This window comes from Grammomys surdaster, unplaced genomic scaffold (assembly GCF_004785775.1).
Source record: "Grammomys surdaster isolate TR1022 unplaced genomic scaffold, NIH_TR_1.0 125745, whole genome shotgun sequence".
NCBI lineage: Eukaryota > Metazoa > Chordata > Mammalia > Rodentia > Muridae > Grammomys > Grammomys surdaster.
In genome coordinates this window covers 2,306,246-2,324,789 of record NW_021620577.1, presented here as the reverse complement: position 1 = coordinate 2,324,789, position 18,544 = coordinate 2,306,246, and the positions used below count along the sequence as shown (strand labels likewise).

General features: G+C 46.7%; 1 protein-coding gene across 1 annotated transcript in view; it reads left to right on the top strand.

Moving 5' to 3' along the window:
* Positions 1–6,516: 6,516 nt before the first annotated feature.
* The window catches only part of CUNH16orf96 (chromosome unknown C16orf96 homolog), a 30,347-nt gene continuing 18,319 nt past the window's right edge, over positions 6,517–18,544 (top strand). Inside the window, exon 1 of the mRNA XM_028788407.1 lies at positions 6,517–6,936. Within this exon, the coding sequence (XP_028644240.1) occupies positions 6,517–6,936 (420 nt within the window). The remainder of the gene's footprint in view (positions 6,937–18,544) is intronic.

Sequence of the window (18,544 nt, the reverse complement as noted above, 5' to 3'; positions counted from 1 at the left end):
TAGAAATGTTTACCTCCATCTCTCAAGCATACATGGAGAAGGGGCAGTTGGTGACTGGGGGTGGGATGGGGTAAGGTAAAGAACATGTCCAAGGCCAGGGCCCTGCAGCATCCATGTCTTAGGATTCTAGTCTGAGATAGACCCCACTACTGCAGGACTGCATACAAATAAACACACACAGTCTGGAGAAGGTGTTGGACTCAGGCCAGTTCTTGAAAAATCTGTTTACACCCTGTACAGGACAGAGGAGTCCCCTGAGTTGAACCAGCAATCTTGTGGAACCCACTGTGGCATCAATCATTTGGTGGTTATAAATTCCCAGATGTCTTCCTTGTTTTTGTAGTGCCAATCATCCAAGTGAAGGCCTAGCATGTGTTAGATAGATACCTTGCCACTCAAGTTTCCTTTGCTAGCTAGCTCTTGGTGTTTTGAGAAAGTCTGAATGTATAGCTCAGACTGATCTTGAGTATACTCTGAATGAATCTATCCTCTAACTTGTGCAATGTTTCTGTCTCTGATTTTTCAAGTCCTGAGATCCTAAGTGGGTGTTACTGTGCTCAGCTATTCCAAGACCTTTGCTATAGAACAGGGCTTCCATCAAAAATATACACCTTGTGAATATTGTGAATATTCCAAGCTGACTCTACAACCTCTTCTTCACAGTCCGGTCCAAACCCGAGGTCACTGTAGGGCTTCCATTCTGCTGATTTATGAAATTAAACTAAAGATTAGTTCTCTCCATGTTTTCTACCTTTTTCTTTTTTTGAGACAGGACATCTCTACTGTGTAGTCCTGGTTGTCCTGGAACTCACTATTTAGATCATCCTGGCCTCAAACTCAGAGAGATCTGTCTGCCTCCGCTTCACGGTACTGGGATTAAAGAAGTGTGCCACCACACCCAGCTCATGTTTGTGTGTCTTATAGCCATTGACGTCAGCAATGTGAACGTGATTAAATATGGCTTTGCCTGTTTCTATGGCCATAAAAGTTGCCTATTGTTGTGGCATAGTTATGAATCTTCCGTCCCGTTGCTGTGTCCATTGGGTAACTATGCCACAGGTTGTCTGTTTTAAAGTTGTGTATTACATTATGAAATGGACGGGCAACAGAAGTACATACATGCTGTGGTACCCTTGGAGGTCAAATGATAACATATAGGACAGCTCTCTCTGTCTACCACATGCATCCAGAGACTGAACTCCAGCTGCCAGGCTTGGCAGCCGGCAATTACCCTTGAGTTATTTCACTGGCCTAGTTTGTTTGTTTTGCTATCCTGGCGATTTGTGGGGACTTTTGGCTCTTGTGCTTACTGGTGTCACAGATGCCCTTCTACATTATATGTGAATATTCCTGTTGGCCATCCACCTAAGGGTGCTGAGAAAAGTAAGGTGTCTTCAAGTCCGACAGCATGTTTATAATCATTACACAGAGGAGAGTACATTTCCAAAATCAATGAATGAAAACTAGATAACGTCCCCACCCCTTTCTTTTTAGACTGGATCATGTACACCCTAGGCTAGCTTCGTATTTGCTGTGTGGCAAGGATGCCCTTGAACTTCTGACCCTCCTTCTCTCCTCTCTCTCTCTCTCTCTCTCTCTCTCTCTCTCTCTCTCTCTCTCTCTCTCTCTCTGTCTCTCTCTCTCTCTGCCCCCCCCCCTTTTTTAAATGAACCCACACTGGGCTGTACATCAAGCATCTCAGTGTACATCTAGCATGGTGCTTTGTGTTTCTCAGGTCCTTCCTGTTACTGCGACAAAAGCAGACGGTGTCTCTGGCTTTTGTGCCTCCTCTTGAGACTCTCCTTCTGTCTGGTTACCTTGTCCGATTTGCCAGGTTTGATGCGATGGCTTTTGCTATATCTTATTGTGTTTTATTTTGCTGTGCTTGATTGTCATCTCTCAGAAGCCTGTCCTTTTCTAAGGAGAGACAGAAGGGAAGAGGACATGGAGCGGAGGGGAAGTAGAGAGGAACTGGGAGGGGAGAGGGTGCAGGAAACTGTAACCCGAATATAGTGGATGAGAAAGGAATATTTTCAAAAGAACAGTATTCTGGAAGGGCTTTGAGTTTGTTTGGCTCACATTGGAAGGTACAGTGCCCCGTGGTGGGAAAGTTGGAACGCTCTTGAGAGAGCTTGTACAGGTGAAAGAAGAAACAAAAGCAGGAAGGAAGGAACAGACGTAAAAATATTAAAGAAGAGAACACGCAGGGCTAAGCCCCCACTGTAAACTGTTGGGACAGGTGGGAGCTAGAGGCGGCCAGTTATATGTTAGTACTTTGAAAGTGTTTTGAGATAAGTAAAACCCAGAGAGAGGGGGGTTGAATGTCAGTACAGGAAAGATATTTTGGGAAAACTCAGAAGTGAAGTGGAGGCCATTTGCTGCTTCAAGGTTTCTAGGGAAGGGGGAGGGGTGAATTTAGCTACCTGAAAAATAAATTTTAAAATATGAAAAGGATTAAGTGTGGGTACACAATTTTGGAACCTGAGCATGTTGCCATTTTTGCTTTCAGTTTAACTGCTTTCATGCTACATTTAGGAGAAAAAAAAATCCAGCGAGCAGGGGCGGATGTGTGCAGACTCAGGCAGCTGCGTGGGCTTCAAGCTGCAGCGTGATCGGCCAGAGCCTGGACCCTAAGTGCAGCCTATGCGGTCTTGCCAAGCGGCCAGGGTGGGGGTTGGCAAGCGCACAGGGGACAACCACCTCAGTGGCTGCAGCGCCCTCGTCAGGGTGAGAAGGCGCACATTGTGAATAGTCAGATGAAGGGAAAATGCTATGTCTTGTATTTGTCTCCCTGAATTTAAGGCAGTCAAGGGAGAAACCTACTGGGTGGATGCTCTTTCACCCAGTAGTGTGGTCAAGGGAGAAACCTATTGGGTGGATGCTCTTTCACCCAGTAGTGTGGTCACACCCTTCCACACCTATTTATACTAATGAGTCCTTCTGTTTGGGGGTCCTGGGGGGGCTACTGCTCTAACCATCTGGAGTCCCAACTAACTCTGTTTATTCTGGATGCTACAGCCCTGCAATTTCGACAGAATAATTGGGAATTAACTGGGACCCATCTCCTGGATGGCTCCAGGTGTAATATTATGGGTATGGTCAATTATGTGGGCACATCTTGGAAAAGCAAAAAGTTTGTGATCAGATTGTTTTCTTCCACTCGTATTGTGAGAAGGATCCTTGACAAGCTTTGTCAAGTTTCAAGGCTACAATTCCTTAAATCTGCTAAAACTCATTTTGTTTCTGATGGGCATAGCAACTGTTAGGATCCTTCTTAGCCTTGTGGTCTGGCGTTAAGCATTGAACCGCCTTGGACTAAGCATGAAGACCCATCCCGAACATCTGAGAGCTAGGAGAGGGACTGATGTGGAGAGTGGAGAAGCCCTGAGTAGATGAAGTCCCTAGTAAATGCTGTGGCTATAGACACAGCCATATCAAGACTCAGAGAGAAATGGAAAAAAAAAAGCCTTACCCCGATGACGAGGCTCAGAGGGACAGCAAAGCTTTCTCTTCTGGTCCATGTGTGCAGAAAATAGTCATTATAGCTTTTTCTCCCAGGGCATTTGTGGCCTGAAGACTGCTCCCCTATCCTCGTTCAGTTGTATGCACTACCCCCAACATTCTGTTCAGCTCTCTGTAACACACACCTTGGACATCCAGAGTGCTGAGGTCCCCCGATCTGAGAGCCCAGACCATCTGACCCCAGCATTTCCCTGTCTGTCTGTGTCTTCTTTTCATTTCTTGCTTGCCTCTATTTCAAGAGTCCATCTCTGAGCTGTGTAAGGACAAAGCACGCCAACACTCTTAAAATTAAGATATCACGGGGGTTAGAGAGATGGCTCAGAAATCAAGAGTACTAACTGCTCTTCCAGGGGTCCTGAGTTCAATTCCCAGCAACTACGTGGTGGCTCACAACCATTTGTAATAAAATCCGAAGCCCTCTTCTGGTGTGTCTGAAGACAGTGGCAGTGTACTCACACATATCCAATACATTTTTTTAAAACATTAAGATATCACCAGATACCCTGGCTCTGAATGACCAAGCTGTGTTTGTATGGCTCCAGGCATAACCTGTCTTACTGTTACACTCCCCATTGTCTGCCTTTGCCCAGTTAGAGTGGAGATTCTCCCTTAAATATTTACTTAACACATGACTTAGGCCACAGAAACATAGTCCTAAGTTAACAAACTCAGTTTTCTCCTCCAGGACCACTTGGAACCACCTGTAGCTGCAAATTTGGGGGTACTATCTCATTGCATCAAGGCAAAACATAGCCTGTAGCTGTTTGGCCACCCTTCATAATGCAAGATGGCCAAACATCCAATACTGGTGACATTGGATGAGTATGACAGTTCATTAGTCATATGTACTCATAGCCCATGTGAGGACATGCAGATGTACTTGGTTGCACAGGGAACCAGCAGGCATGTGGGAAGCAGGCTTTGTGGTGGCCAGAGCATAATGTACTTTCAGCTTCCCACGGAAAGATGTGGTGGGTTGTTTAAATATTTTCCAAGAGCTCGTAGGAAGAGAACCCTAGCAATGAGATGGGCAAGTCTGAGCATAGCTGGTCTGACTGGTGGAGGAAGTAGACAAATAGAAGCCTTTCCCCTTGGTTGAGCCATTTCTTTCAAGGGAAGTCAAGGGCCCTGTGTAACTCAAATATAAAGGTGGCTTGAAGTTTTACATCTCTCAGCGTAGTGGGGACCAGAGAGGCATTCATTAAAGGGCATGTGGTGGTGAGATTGAGAAACAGCTCAGTGGGTAAAGTGTTCGACATGCAAGAATGTGAATCTGAGTTCAGATCCCTGGCATGCATATAAAGAGTCTCCAGCTTTCAGTTTGTCATGGGACTTCAGTCTCTATAACCACAAAAAGCAGTGCTCATAAACTCTTCATAAACCTTTCTTTTTGCTTTCTTTCTTTCTTTCTTTCTTTCTTTCTTTCTTTCTTTCTTTCTTTCTTTCTTTCTCTCTCTCTCTCTTTCTTTCTCTCTCTCTTTCTCTCTCTTTCTTCCTTCCTTCCTTCCTTCTTTCCTTCCTTTCTTCCTCTCTCTCTCTCTCTCTCTCTCTCTCTCTCTCTCTCTCTCTCTCTCTTTCTTTCTTTCTTTCTTTCTATGTAGCCTGGGCTCTCCTGGAACTCACTCTGTAGACCAGACATGTTGGCATATGCCTATCTCCAGGACCAGGGGACAGAGATGGGCAAATTCTGAGGACTCTGCTGGCCAGCCAGATGGCCAAGATCAGTAAGCAGAATGTAAGCCAACTCCTGGACATACATACATACCAGAAATAAAAATAAAATAAAAAGAAAGGACAAGTTGTTCATTTATGTCCAAGAGCTGGGCACTCGTCCCCTGCTTTTGGACTCCAAGATTTACACCTGTGCTTTCCCTATCCAGTTCCTCAGGAAACCTTTGACCTTGGACTTAGTCTAAGGAACCATGGGCTTCCTTAGTTATGAAGTCTTTGGGACTTGGCCCAAGTCCCACTGCCAGCCTCCAAGGGTCTCCAGCTTGCAGACAGTTTGTCACGAGACTTCAGTCTCCATAATCACAAAAGGAGTGCTCATAAACCCCTCATGTGTCTCCATCACTGCATTCTGTTGTCTGTTGTTCTCTCTGGAGAACCCTAAGGCACACCTTAGAAGGATATATGAAGCCCACAGATTTTTCTTTCCTTTTCTTTCTTTCTTTGTTTTGTTTTTGTTTTTCAAAACAGAGTTTTTCTGTGTAGCCTTGGCTCTTCTGGAACTCACTCTCTAAATGAGACTGGCTTCAAACTCAGTAATTGACCTGCCTCTGCCTCCTGAGTACTAGAAGTGTGTGCCATCCTGCCCCACATCCACCCACCCAGGGAGCAATGAAACCCAACACTCAAGAGACATTATCACCTGGGCTACTGGAACATTTGATACTAGATCATACCTTGACCTTCTTACCTGTGTGCCTTCTCCCTCTTCAGGAATAAGTGCCTGGGCTGCTGGTGGGGTGAGTAAAGGTGTCTTTGACCACATCCAGAAACCAGCTTAACCCTTTAGGTTCTTTTCTCATCTTCTTGTCTTAAAACCTTGGACCTTCTGACTCCAAGAAAACTGTATTCTGTTCTGATTTCAGTGACTTCCAAGGACCGAGCTTCCTTCCCTCACCTCTGTGTGTCACTTAGAGGCATAAGCCTAAATTAATCAGAGGGCTCGAATGAAAGGCTGCCGTTCGCTCCTGAAGCATTTGTCAAATATTGATTGAGCACTTCTTCTGAGCCAGCTCACCGTTGAACACCCACCCCACACTGGGTTCTCGGAAGCATGCCCACTCCACCATGTTCTCTGGCATCCTAGCAACCAGAAGCCCTGGTCTGAGCTCTGACAAGGACAGAGATCATTCCTTGCTGACCACTGTGACTTGCCGCACCAAGCCTCTCAGGACCTGTTGGTGTAGCAGTTCAGATAATTGAAAGCCACTACTTGTCCTCAAGGACGCCCAGAAGCCTTGCCACATCAATCCATCCCCTGGCAGGATGAGCTTCTCTCTCACATTCACCGAGCTGGTCAACGTAGCCATACCACAGTGTGGGGTAGTGAACTTCAAGGCCCTTCATCTTGTGCTCCAGGGCATCCTAGACCACATCCAAATCTCTGAGCTCAAAAAAGTCCTTTCAGGGGAAGAGGATTTCCTTCAAACTTCGCCGGTGGTGATTATGCCCAGGGAAGGAGATGCCCAGCCCATCATCAACCCAATGAAGAGGCTTAGCAACATCTTTGACCATGTGGTAGACCGCATTGACAAGATAGAGGCCAAACTGGCTGAGCTGCAGGACAAACCCACAACCACACAGCTGGTAGAGGATAGCTACGGGAACAAACGTCCCGCTGAGGAAATGTGGCAAAATATCAAGATCCAGAAGAGGATAGAAGGCAACGAGAGAGCCGCAGAAAAGGTAAAGCCTCCTTCTGGAGAGGCACTCTAGACCCCACCTCTCCTCCTAGATACCATGTCCCCTCTTCTCCCTTGGGACGGGATATATCCACTCATGGAGGGTAGGTGAGACTTTGTCAGACAGAATTCAGGTTCCAAGTTTGCATCCTTAATTGTATTCTGAGGAAAGAAGCCAGATACAACAGACAGCATAATTAAAGATCCTGTTGGTGCAAAATACCCTGAATAGGCAGGTGTTCATATCCAGAAGGCAGACGCAGTTTCCAGGCAACAAGGGGAGGAGCACAGGGCATGGCAACTGGTTGGATATGGGGTTTCCTTCTGAAATGAAGATGTTTGAAACTCCATCAAAGTGATGGTGTCAGCACCACTGCACTGTTTATTTAAACTGGCTAATTTGGACAGGAGAGACAGCTCAATGGGGAAAGTGTTTGCTGTACAAACCTGTGAATTCAGGTTCCCTGAACCAATATAAAAGAGAAACACGGTAGCCTGTCTATAATTGAAGTTCTCCTTTTAAATTCATTTCTCTCTCTCTCTCTCTGTCTCTCTCTCTCTGTCTCTCTCTCTCTGTCTCTCTCTCTCTGTCTCTCTCTCTCTGTCTCTCTCTCTGTCTCTCTCTCTCTCTCTCTCATGTGTGTGTGTACATGTGTGAAGAAACCCTTGGAGGAGAGAAGAGGGTGTCAGAGATCCCCCTAAATCTGGAATTGTAGCTGGATGTGAGCCACCCAACACGGGTGCTGGGAACTGAACTTAAGACCTCTGTAAGAACAATACAAGTTCTTCATTGCTGAGACATCTTTCTAGGCCCAGTTCCAATTCAATTTTGATGAGAAGTAGAGAGAGGAAATTTCCCAGAAATCAAGGGCCAGCTAGCCTGTCAATCAGAGCAGAAATGAGGCTCTGCCTCAAACAAGGTAGCAGAGAGGACTGACCATAAGGGTGTGCCCTGGTTCCTGCATGTGCAGCACACAGGTACCCCCACTTACACAGCACCATATGCAAACATACAAAGATCTTTTTGTTTGGTGTTTTTAGTTTTTTGCAGGGTTTTTTAAATTTTGTTTTTTTGTTTTTTCAATTCAGGGTTCTTCTGTGTAGTCCTTCCTGTCCTAGAACTCACTCTGTAGATCAGGCTGGCCTGGAACTCACAGAGATCCACCTGCCTCTGAATTCTGGGACTAAAGGTGTGTGCCACCACTGCCTGCCCTCACACAGATATTTAAATGGCTATTTTGGCTGAAGAAGCAGCTTAGTTGGTAGAATCCTTGCCTACAAGGATCCTTGTGAAGCCCTGGGTTGGATCCTTAGCCCCAAATAAAAGCATGTGGCACATGCTTGCAAGCCTAACGTTTGGGAGATAGAGGCTGGGGGGTCTAAGTACTTAGGACCCCTGGTCAAATAATAACAAAAAACATTATGTCATATGACTCTTCAATTAAAAAAAAATGAGGTTGCATGGTAGTAGTACACATCTTTAATCCCAGCACTTGAGAGTCAGAGGCAGATGGATCTCTGTGAATTCAGGGCCAACCTCGTCTACAGAGTGAGCTTCAGCACAACCATGGCTACACACAGAGAAATTCTATCATAAAAATCAGTTAATATGAGAGTCTGGGAGACAGACTCTCCCATCAGGGAGACACTGTAGTCGTCGTGGTAATAGGAGTTTCCACTTGGCAAGAGACACAGATAAAGTGAATGAGTACAAACAAATCCGTGAGAAGTAGCCATGTGAAGGGTAATTATCCCTATTCTGTAGGCGAGGAGTACTTGTAGTTGACACTCAGAAAAGCTCTACAATTTGCTGGAGGCTCTACAGCTGGTGATAGTGAAATCAGGAGCTGAGTCCAGTGCTTGGCTCAAATCCCTACCTTGGAATGTCATGGCCCAATCCTTCCTACTCTAGGATGTAGTTATATCAACACAATCAGTTCAGAAGGATTAAGAAAAGAAAACCAGGGGCTGGAGAGGTAAATCAGCAGTTAACATTTCTTGCTCCAGTCTTCAGTCGTAAAGGCTTTTTAAAATTTTTTAAATTTTTATTTATGTGAGTACACTGTAGCTGTCTTCAGACATGCCTAAAGAGTACATCAGACCCCATTACAAATGGTTGTGAGCCACCATGTGATTGCTGGGAATTGAACTCAGGACCTCTGGAAGAGCAGTTGGTGCTCTTAACCACTGAGCCATCTCTCCAGCCTGGTGGTGGACACTTTTAATCCCAGCATTCAGGAGGCAAAAGCAGGTGGATCTCTAAATTTGAAGCCAGCCTGGTCTACAGAGTGATTTCCAAGACAACCAGGATACATGTAAAGTCCTGTCTCAAAAAAAGAAAGAGAGAAGGGAAGAAAGGAAGGAAGGAAGGAAGGAAGGAAGGAAGGAAGGAAGGAAGGAAGGAAGAAAGACCAAAAATAAAAACAAAACAAAAGAAAAAAAACACTTGCTGTTCTTACAGAGGATCTGGGTTCAATTCCCAGTTCCCAGATTCACAACCACCCATAGTCCCTGTTCCAATGCCCTCTTCTAACCTTCAAGGACACCAGGCATGACATGGTGTACACACAAACATGCAGGAAGAACCTCTACACATAAAATAAAAATGAATAAATCTTTAAAACTTTTTAAATGAAAAGGAAAGAAAGCCTTTACGATGGCTCAGAAGGTAGCGCTGCTTCTGCCTGATAACCTGAGTCGAAGCCCCGGGACCACACGATGGAGAACTGACTCCACAAGTGACCTCCGATCTCTACGAGTTCCCTGGATCTGCATCACATGCACACAAACAGAATAATAATAATAAATGTAATTAATTTAAAAGAGGGGACAACCAGGAGTATTTTCCAACACTTGGGAAGGTGAGGCAAGAGATGCTCAGGTTCAAGGCTAGGTTGAGCAATCTATCAGAGCGTCTCCAGGGCTGAGGGCAGTACTATCAGTGGTAGCACACTTTCCTAGCAAGCACATGGTCCTAGGCTTCATCTCCAGTGAAGAAGGATTGTTGACACGAGGACTGGACTCTCACCCACTGCTGCAAGGAATGGTAAAGGTGCAGCTCCTCTGGGACACAGCTCACAGGTCTCAAGAAGTGAGACAGTTACCGTGTGACTGTGGCAACAGCCCCACTCCTGGGTATGAAATCAAAAGAACTAAAAACAGATTCGCTGGGCGGTGGTGGCTCACGCCTTTAATCCCAGCACTTGGGAGGCAGAGGCAGGTGGATTTCTGAGTTCAAGAGTTCGAGGCTAGCCTGGTCTACAGAGTGAGTTCCAGGACAGCCAGGGCTACACAGAGAAACCCTGTCGCGAAAAAAACCAACCAACCAAACAAACAAACAAACAAACAAACAAAACAAATAAAAACAGATTCAACTAAACACTGGCACACTGGTGTACCTAACAGATGTCACCCAAAATGTCTCTCATCTGAGGGCGCTTCTGCACTGACCCCACATCCTTTTTGAGCCACGGGCTTTGAGCAGCTCACCCTCCGCCACTGTTCCATGGTCTGTGAAATGGAGATCTGAGTTATAACTCCTTCTTGAGCTCCTGGTGTGTGGAGGAAGCGTCCTTGACACTCAGCTAGGACTAAGTAAATCCTAGGCCTTTTGAGACATGGGGTGAAGGGGGCGGGAGATATAGTTTGGGCTGACAAGAAAGGTGACTTTTTGAGAGCCAGGAGCAAGGCTGCAGGTCAAGACTGATTGAAGCCATACAGAGTGAGGCGCTGGGTTCAGGAACTCCTCTCTTCTAGCCTCTGCCAGTCTCCACCAGTCTCCACCAGTCTCCACCAGTCTCCACCAGTCTCCACCAGTCTCCACCAGTCTCCACCAGTCTATGAGCCCTGATGGTTAAAAGAACCCTAAACCAGAGAGAAGTAGAGAATTGTCACCAGCTTAGAGATAGGAAGAGGTCTTCCCACCCACAACGTGTGGCAGAGTCATTAGAGTTATGCCAGTCACTCAGCAAGTCTCAGTGAGAGCCTAAGCTGGGCACCAGCCACAGAGAGGCTGCTGGGTCTGACCGAGGGCCTGCAGGTATGAAATCTTCAACTCAGGAGTTTGTAGAGATGATTAAAGAAACAGGCTGCCCTCCTATCTCAGTGTTGTGTCCTCTTGACTTTCCTGGGCTGTATGCCTGTCCTGTTTCCTTCCTCCCTTCCCCTTTGCTCTCTATCCAGGAAATCAGTGCTCATTGTGTACCATGTGAGCTACACACTGCCCCACTTAGCACCTTTAAGCTCTGTAGTAACTCTACAAGGCATGTGCTTATTAATTCCAGTTTTCATTCGGTGAAGTGGAGGTACAGGTTAACTGAGTCATTTGAGGTCATTACGCTGGGAGACAGAGAAGCCATCAAAGCCTGGCAGAGTGGGCAGGTGGAATAACTCCAGTCCTTTCTGCTAGCAGGAAAGGGTGGGGCTTGATGACTGTTGATGGATGTTTCCTTATCTCAGGATTGTAGTTGGAATTCACACGAACTGGGACCAAAGAGACAGCTCAGCTAATAGAATGCCTGCCTAGCATGCATGAAGCCTCAGCAACACTTAAGCCAGGTATGGAGCCTGCATCCTGGTATGTGAGTGATACAGAAAGGTCTGGGGTTCGAGGTCATCCTTGGTAAATATCCAGTTCAGGCTGGTCTGGACCACATGAGAGCCCACCTTAAAAATATATATATTTCCTGTTAACTGTAAATCATACAGTGCCATATCCAAGGCCTGTGGCTGCTATCATCATCATTCAGAGATTTAGCCTGAGCAGGAAAACAGGGATACAATCTCAGTGAGTCAGGAGGAACACAGGGAGCTGAGGCTGTGGGGTGCTGGAGGGTGCAGGGTCCCTGGTCAACACAGCCAGGTCTGACACCAGGCAAAAGAACCAAGCAACTGAGGAAGGAGTGTCAGTCATTCTGCTGAGGGGAAGAGGCTGGAAGAACCACATGCTCTGGGAGTCCACTTATATAGTGTCTAGAAGAGGCAAATTGGAAAAGCCAGAGAGATCTGTGGTTTATAGGAAGAAGCTGCACTAGAAGTAACTGCTAATGGAGAAAGACTTTTTTTTCAGAGGCAATAAAATGTCTTGAAATTATGCAAAAGTATGTGTTCAGGAACAGAACAGAGCAGGTAGGCCTGGAGCATCAGCCTTGTTGGGATTCAAGACAACACTGTTGGAGACAAGGTTGCCCCTGATAACCTGGGGCCTCATGGCAGGACAGAAGGACACAGATGTTGGAAGTGCTAGCCTCCAGGGTCTTTGGCCTTGATGAGTAAAGGCTTCTAGAATTCTCATGTGCCCTGAGAAGCAGAGGAAGACCGCCTGTTCTGCTCAGGAGAGGCCTCGTGGACAGGATCAGACTTGGCACTGCGACCTTAGAGGACTGTATGTACCGATAAAGGATGTTCCGGCCGTTAGAGGATACTGCCTGCCAGTGACCACTGGATGAAGTTGCCATGGTACCTGGTGCAAGAACAATGGGAGGTGCTTAGGTAAGTGTCTGCCTGAGCTAGACAGTGAGGATGGCAGGCTAGATATCACAGAGATGCTGGGATCACCCCCACAGCACCCTTCCACGGCCTTTCTCTGGGATGCTTGGATTATTGTATCCTGCCCCCCTTAGTAGTCATCCCTCAAAGATACAAGAAAAGACTGTTGCTCTCAATACTCACTACAGAGAAGGCGGCGGGGGTCGGGGGGAGAGGTACCTGAAAAACCAACACAAACACCAGAGGCCTCCTGCCCCACAGTGGGTCCAAGGCCCGTGCACACTGGTCCCACAACTCATTATTAGCAGGGTTAGGCTGTCAGGTTCTCTGTCCCAGTATTATTGGTATAGTGGATAGGATCACTCTCTGTGGCTTGAAACTGTCCTGTGCACTGGAAGTATCACCTTCTTACAGCCACTGAAAACATCTCCAGATACTGCCAGGCACTCACCAACCCAGGTGAGGACTGCTGGATTAGGAAACCTGGGCCCCAGGCTGGGAACAGGTGGGAGACACAGGTCTCTAAACCCAGGACTGGAGTGGCAGAAGGATTACCTTAACTTCAAGGTCAGATTGTCTACATATCAGGTTCAAGGCCAGCTGTAACTAGATAGCCAGGCCCCTGTCTTAGGAAGAGAAGGAGGATGGAAAGGAGATGAAGAGAGAGGGAGGGAGAGAATGAGAGAGAGAAAGAAAGGAAAAAGAAAGAAGATAAACTGTCAGGTGGTGGCATACACTTTTAAAGATGGGCAGATTTGTCTGAGTTCAAGGCCATCCTGGTTTACAAAGTAAGTTCCAGGACAGCCAAGGCTACACAGAGAAGCCTTGGAGGGAAGGAGGGAGGGAGGGAGGGAGGAAAATTAAGCTTCCATGACAGCCTCCGCCATCTGGCATCTTTTCCAGATTGTATCCCACAATCCATCAACAGCCCAACCAGCCTCAGCACTTCCCACAGCAGCTCCCCCTAGCAGGTTTCTCCCAAACTGCAGGTCCCTTTTGAGCCCCGAGATTCCTCTCCTCCCTGGAAAGCTGCCTTTGTTGGTCCCTGTCTGGTTGAGACCCTGGTTTTCTTAAAGAATGACTCTGGCACCCAGCTTCAAAAGAGAAAAGAATGGCATCAAGTCTTTGTTTTTAAGGTTGTTCCAAACTCCCTCCCTACCCTTCTCTCCCACAACCAAAGTATGCCTGTCGTACATCATACAAATTAAAATTACTTCACATTTAACTTGGATTTGGGGGTGTATAATGTTGCTTGAAGGTGTTGGTTGTCGAGACCTCGGATTGAAGCTGTTGTCGGAAGGGTAGTGAGCACTTAGGACTGGGTTGTCGCCCTTCCCAGAGGCTGTGAAGTATCTGTGTGGTTCTTCAGTCTCCATTCCCATCTGTCACAGCTCTGGATGTGGCATGTCAGCCTTAGGTGGCTGATTTCTCAAGACAATGTTTGCTTTAGGTCCCTGTAGAGTACTCCTTAAGGCCTGAGAACTCTATGAGAGGGAGCCGTCACAAGTGAGGACACCCCTGACTTCTAGTGTCTGCACCAGGCTGGTTAGCCTCTGGACTTGACTCCCTGTCAACACAGCTCCATCCAAGTCCAGTCTGCAGCCTGAGTGCCTGCGCAGAGGGAGAACTTTCCCCTCAGGCCCTAGAAGTTGAGCTTTCCCAAACTTGTGAATGACTACGATTGACCCTGTTAGGGTCCAAGAGTCGCTGAAGAATGATAGCCCAGACTCAAATAGTATGCAAAAGCAACAGAGCGTTTATTCAGCTGAATCTCCTGCTTGCAGGAGTTGGGAATGGAGACCTCTGGTGGACTTGAAGGCCCAGCTTTTATTGTTAGGAGAATTCCCGGGAGGGGTACCGCCCTTTTACCTGAATTGGTTAGCTCTATCTCCAGGGGTCTGACTGGTTCTACAATTGGCTCTGGCGACTTCCCAGGGGTGGCTTACTCGTTCTAGCTACCTCTTCTTACTTCAGGTCAGATGACAAGGTGTCCTCCGATTGGCTATCCGAGGCTGTGGTTGGCTGACCACGGGTTCCTGGATCCTGGTCTCATTTCTGGGAAACAGACACTTAGGCCTAGTCTCCCAAACTGCCAGTTTGCAGCCTGTCATGGAGTCAGCCTGGCTGTGGTGAACTCAGTCCTCTGAATCGCAGGGCATATCCCTGGCATGAGAGGCAGCAGGTGGGGTTAGTGGTCATAGAAAAGCTTCCAATGCCATGTCACAGAACAGACCCTCAGCTAGAACAGAACCCTGCTTCCATTTTGAGCCTTCACTCATGGGGCAGCCCAAAGATTCTGCCATCTTTTCCAGGTGTTGTTGTCCTTGTTGTTGTTGTTGTTGGAGGAAGAGGAGGAGGAGGAGGAGGAGGAGGAGGAGGACTTATTGTAATTTATTTTTTATTTATTTATTTATTTGTTTTTTTTTTTCGTGACAGGGTTTCTCTGTGTAGCCCTGGCTGTCCTGGAACTCACTCTGTAGACCAGGCTGGCCTCGACCTCACAAGAGACCGCCTGTCTCTGTCTCACAAGAGCTGGAATTAAAGGCATGCGCCACCACTGCCAGGCATAATTTATTTTTTAGGCAAGGTCTCACATAGCCAAGGCTGGCTTCAAACTTGCTCTGCAGCAGAGAATGAGCTTGGCCTCCTGATCCTCCTGCCTCTGGAGTCTGGGATTTCAGGTGTGGACCTACCTGGCAGCTAGCTGTGTTTGTCAGCAGAGGTTATTCCTGCTTGAGGAGTTTGGTCTCCAAGTGGCTCTAGAGGAGACAGGAGAGAGGACACAGAAATAGACATTGGGGTCTACATATAGCACAGGTCTCTCTGAAGAACAGTTTCCAATCACAAGTATATTGGGGCCTTAAAAACTCATCTCAAGCCTGGCGATGTTGGTGCACACATTTAATCCCAGCACTAAAGAGGCAGAGGCAGGTTTGTCTCTGGGAGTTCAAGTCCAGCCTGATCTACAGAGTGAGCTCCGGGGCAGCCAGATCTACATAGGGAGACCCTGTCATCATCACCATCATCATCATCACCATCACCATCATCACCATCATCATCATCGCAGTGGTATTTTACTACTTTATTAAGATATTCCACATAAGCGTAAAATTCAAGTGTTGAAAGTGTGTGGAATTTAGTTATGACCAGAGATGGGAGTAGATAGGGCCTTTTTTTTTTTTTTTTGGTTTTTCAAGACAGGGTTTCTCTGTGTAGCCCTGGCTGTCCTGGAACTCACTCTGTAGACCAGGCTGGTCTCGAACTCAGAAATCCGCCTGCCCCTGCCTCCCAAGTGCTGGGATTAAAGGCGTGCGCCACCACTGCATGGCTATTAAGTGACTTTTAGATAAGGAATTGATTGAACCACTGAGATTAATCCAACTTGGCCATGACACACCGTTCTCACGCCTTACTTAACATTTCATTGGGGATTTTTTGTTTGTTTGTTTGTTTGTTTGTTTGTTTGTTGAGACAGGGACTCTCCATGTTTGCATACATCACCATGACTGGCAGCTAACTAGTTTTGAGACATTCCTGTGTAGCTCAGGCTGCCCTCAAACTTGTTATGTAACTGAGGATGACCTCCTGCTCCGTTTGCCTCTACCTCCTGAGGTTAAGGGTTATGGTCATGAACCATCACTACCAGCTCTTCCAGTGTCTTAAGATGGAAGATTTAGCCATTGCATTGAGAGATCTGTTGAGTGACATAGTCACTGGCAGCACAATAAGTGCCTCTGTGCACACTGCTCCTGCCTCCAGTGCTGATACATTGCTTTTGCTTGGTACTGGTACAGCCCCTCTAGATTTCTCTAGGTCAGGGCTTTCAGAGAGTATCTTTTTCTTTTATTTTCAACTTATTTATGACTTTCAGTTTGAAATATATCTCATGCCTGGAAATGTAGCATCCCTGATGCTGAGGCAAAGGGTTCAAGTCTCAGGCCAGCCTGGGATGTATGATAAGTCAGTGAATGTGTCTCAGATACCTAAGTAATAGCCGTGGCGCTCCTGGGCTGATGAGATGCCCCAGTTGGTAATGTGTTTGTCACACAAGCATGAGCATCTATGTTCTACCTCCACTAACCACACAAAAAGCCAGGCGTGCCCCCATAATTAGACATCCAAATTCAAAACTCACATAGTTGGGATTGAACATAAGAAGCCTTCTCTAACTAAACAGAGAAGGGGGAGATGCCAGAAGCCAGGACCCTCGCCCTTACCCTTACCCCCTACCTTTCCCCACCTGCACAATGTCCTCTGAAGCTTGGCAGCTGCAAGATCCTGCTTAGCAACTGCAGATAGACTCAAAGCAGAGTACCATGTCTTCTTAAGAATAGCAGGGAGACCATAACTCAAGCAGTGTACCATATCTTCTGAAGAACTGCAGGTAGATCATAATTCAAGGCAGTGTACCATATAGACCATGACATGTTTCAAGGCACAGACCAAGAAGATTTTGTACTTTTCCACCACCTGGACCCTCTTACCCCCTCCCCTTGTAAAACATGCTATAAAAAAGCATTTCATGTTCAAAAAAAAAAAAAGAAATTAAAAAAAAAAAAAAAAGCCAGGCGTGTGATTTCCACCTGGAATCCCAGCGCTGGAGATGCAGAATCCAGAGAAACCTGAGACTGCTGGCCACACACCCCACACTAATCAACGATCCTCAGAGCCCACGGAAAGGCCCTGGTTCAAAAAATTAGATGGACGGTGACTGACAACAACACCCAGGGTGACCTCTGGGGTACACACACAAGAGATGTACACACACACACACACACACATGCACGCACACGCACACACTAGAAAGTGCCCTTTACCTAGCATGTAGCTGGATTTTTGTTTTTGTTTTTCTGAGACAGGGTTCTCTGTGTAGCCTTGGCTGTCCTGGAACTTGCTCTGTAGACCAGGCTGGCCTCGGACTCACAGAGATCTGCCTGCATCTGCCTCCAAAGTGCTGGGGTTAAAGGCTAGTGCCCCACGTCTGACACACACACTGTATCTCATTGTTACCCATTCTGACACTCTTCACTTTTTACCAGGAAGTGCCTCCTTAAAGTGAATATAAACTACAATGTATATAAATTATATATTTGCTCTTTGTGTAATTGTAGAGATGTACTGGCTTGTGTCATTTTGTTATGAGTGAAATCGTTAATCACACTTCAGGTTAAACACATGACCATGTTTCTAGCCCCCACTTACTTTATAGCTGAAGAATAGCTGAAGAATCAAAACCTAGCAAGTCACAGAAAATCACCAGTCACTGTGAGCTGAGCTATGACCCTGGCATCACAGGCATGAGCCTCTGCCCCAGAGGTTACCCTGCAGGCCCTGTGACTTCCTCTCTCACCAGCCAGAGTCAGTCTCTACATGCAACCAGAAGGATCTTTGAAAAATATGAATCCACAGGACTGGGGCAACATAGGCAGGAGAAATCTAAGTCAGTGTAGGCTGCATAGTAAGTTCTGGGCCAGCCTGGGCTATGCAGTGAGACTCTGCCTCAAAAAGCCAGTCAGGTGGTAATTTTAAATTAAAATAAATAAATATGGAAGTCTAGTACCATCTCCCCTGCTCTGAGCCTCTAAGGCCTCCCACATGAGACTACTTATTCTGCCTCTCTAGAGCCTTCACGTCCAATATACATCACACACACACGCACACACACACAGACACACACAGAGACATACATACGCATAGACATACACACACAGAGACACACAGACACACACAGACACACAGACACACACAGATACACACAGACACTCACAAAGACACACAGACACACACACACACAGACATACACACACACACAGATACACACAGACACAAAGAGAGAGACACACAGACACACATACACACAGAGACACACACAGAGAAAGAGACACACAGACACAGATACACAGAGAGAGACACACATACACAGAGAAAGAGACACACAGACACAGACACACACACATAGACACACACACAGACACATACACACACAGAGACACACACAGACACATATACACAGAGACACAGAGAGAGAGACACACACACAGACACACACACAGAGACACACAGAGACACACACAGACACATACACACAGAGACACACAGAGAGAGGAGACACACACAGACACACA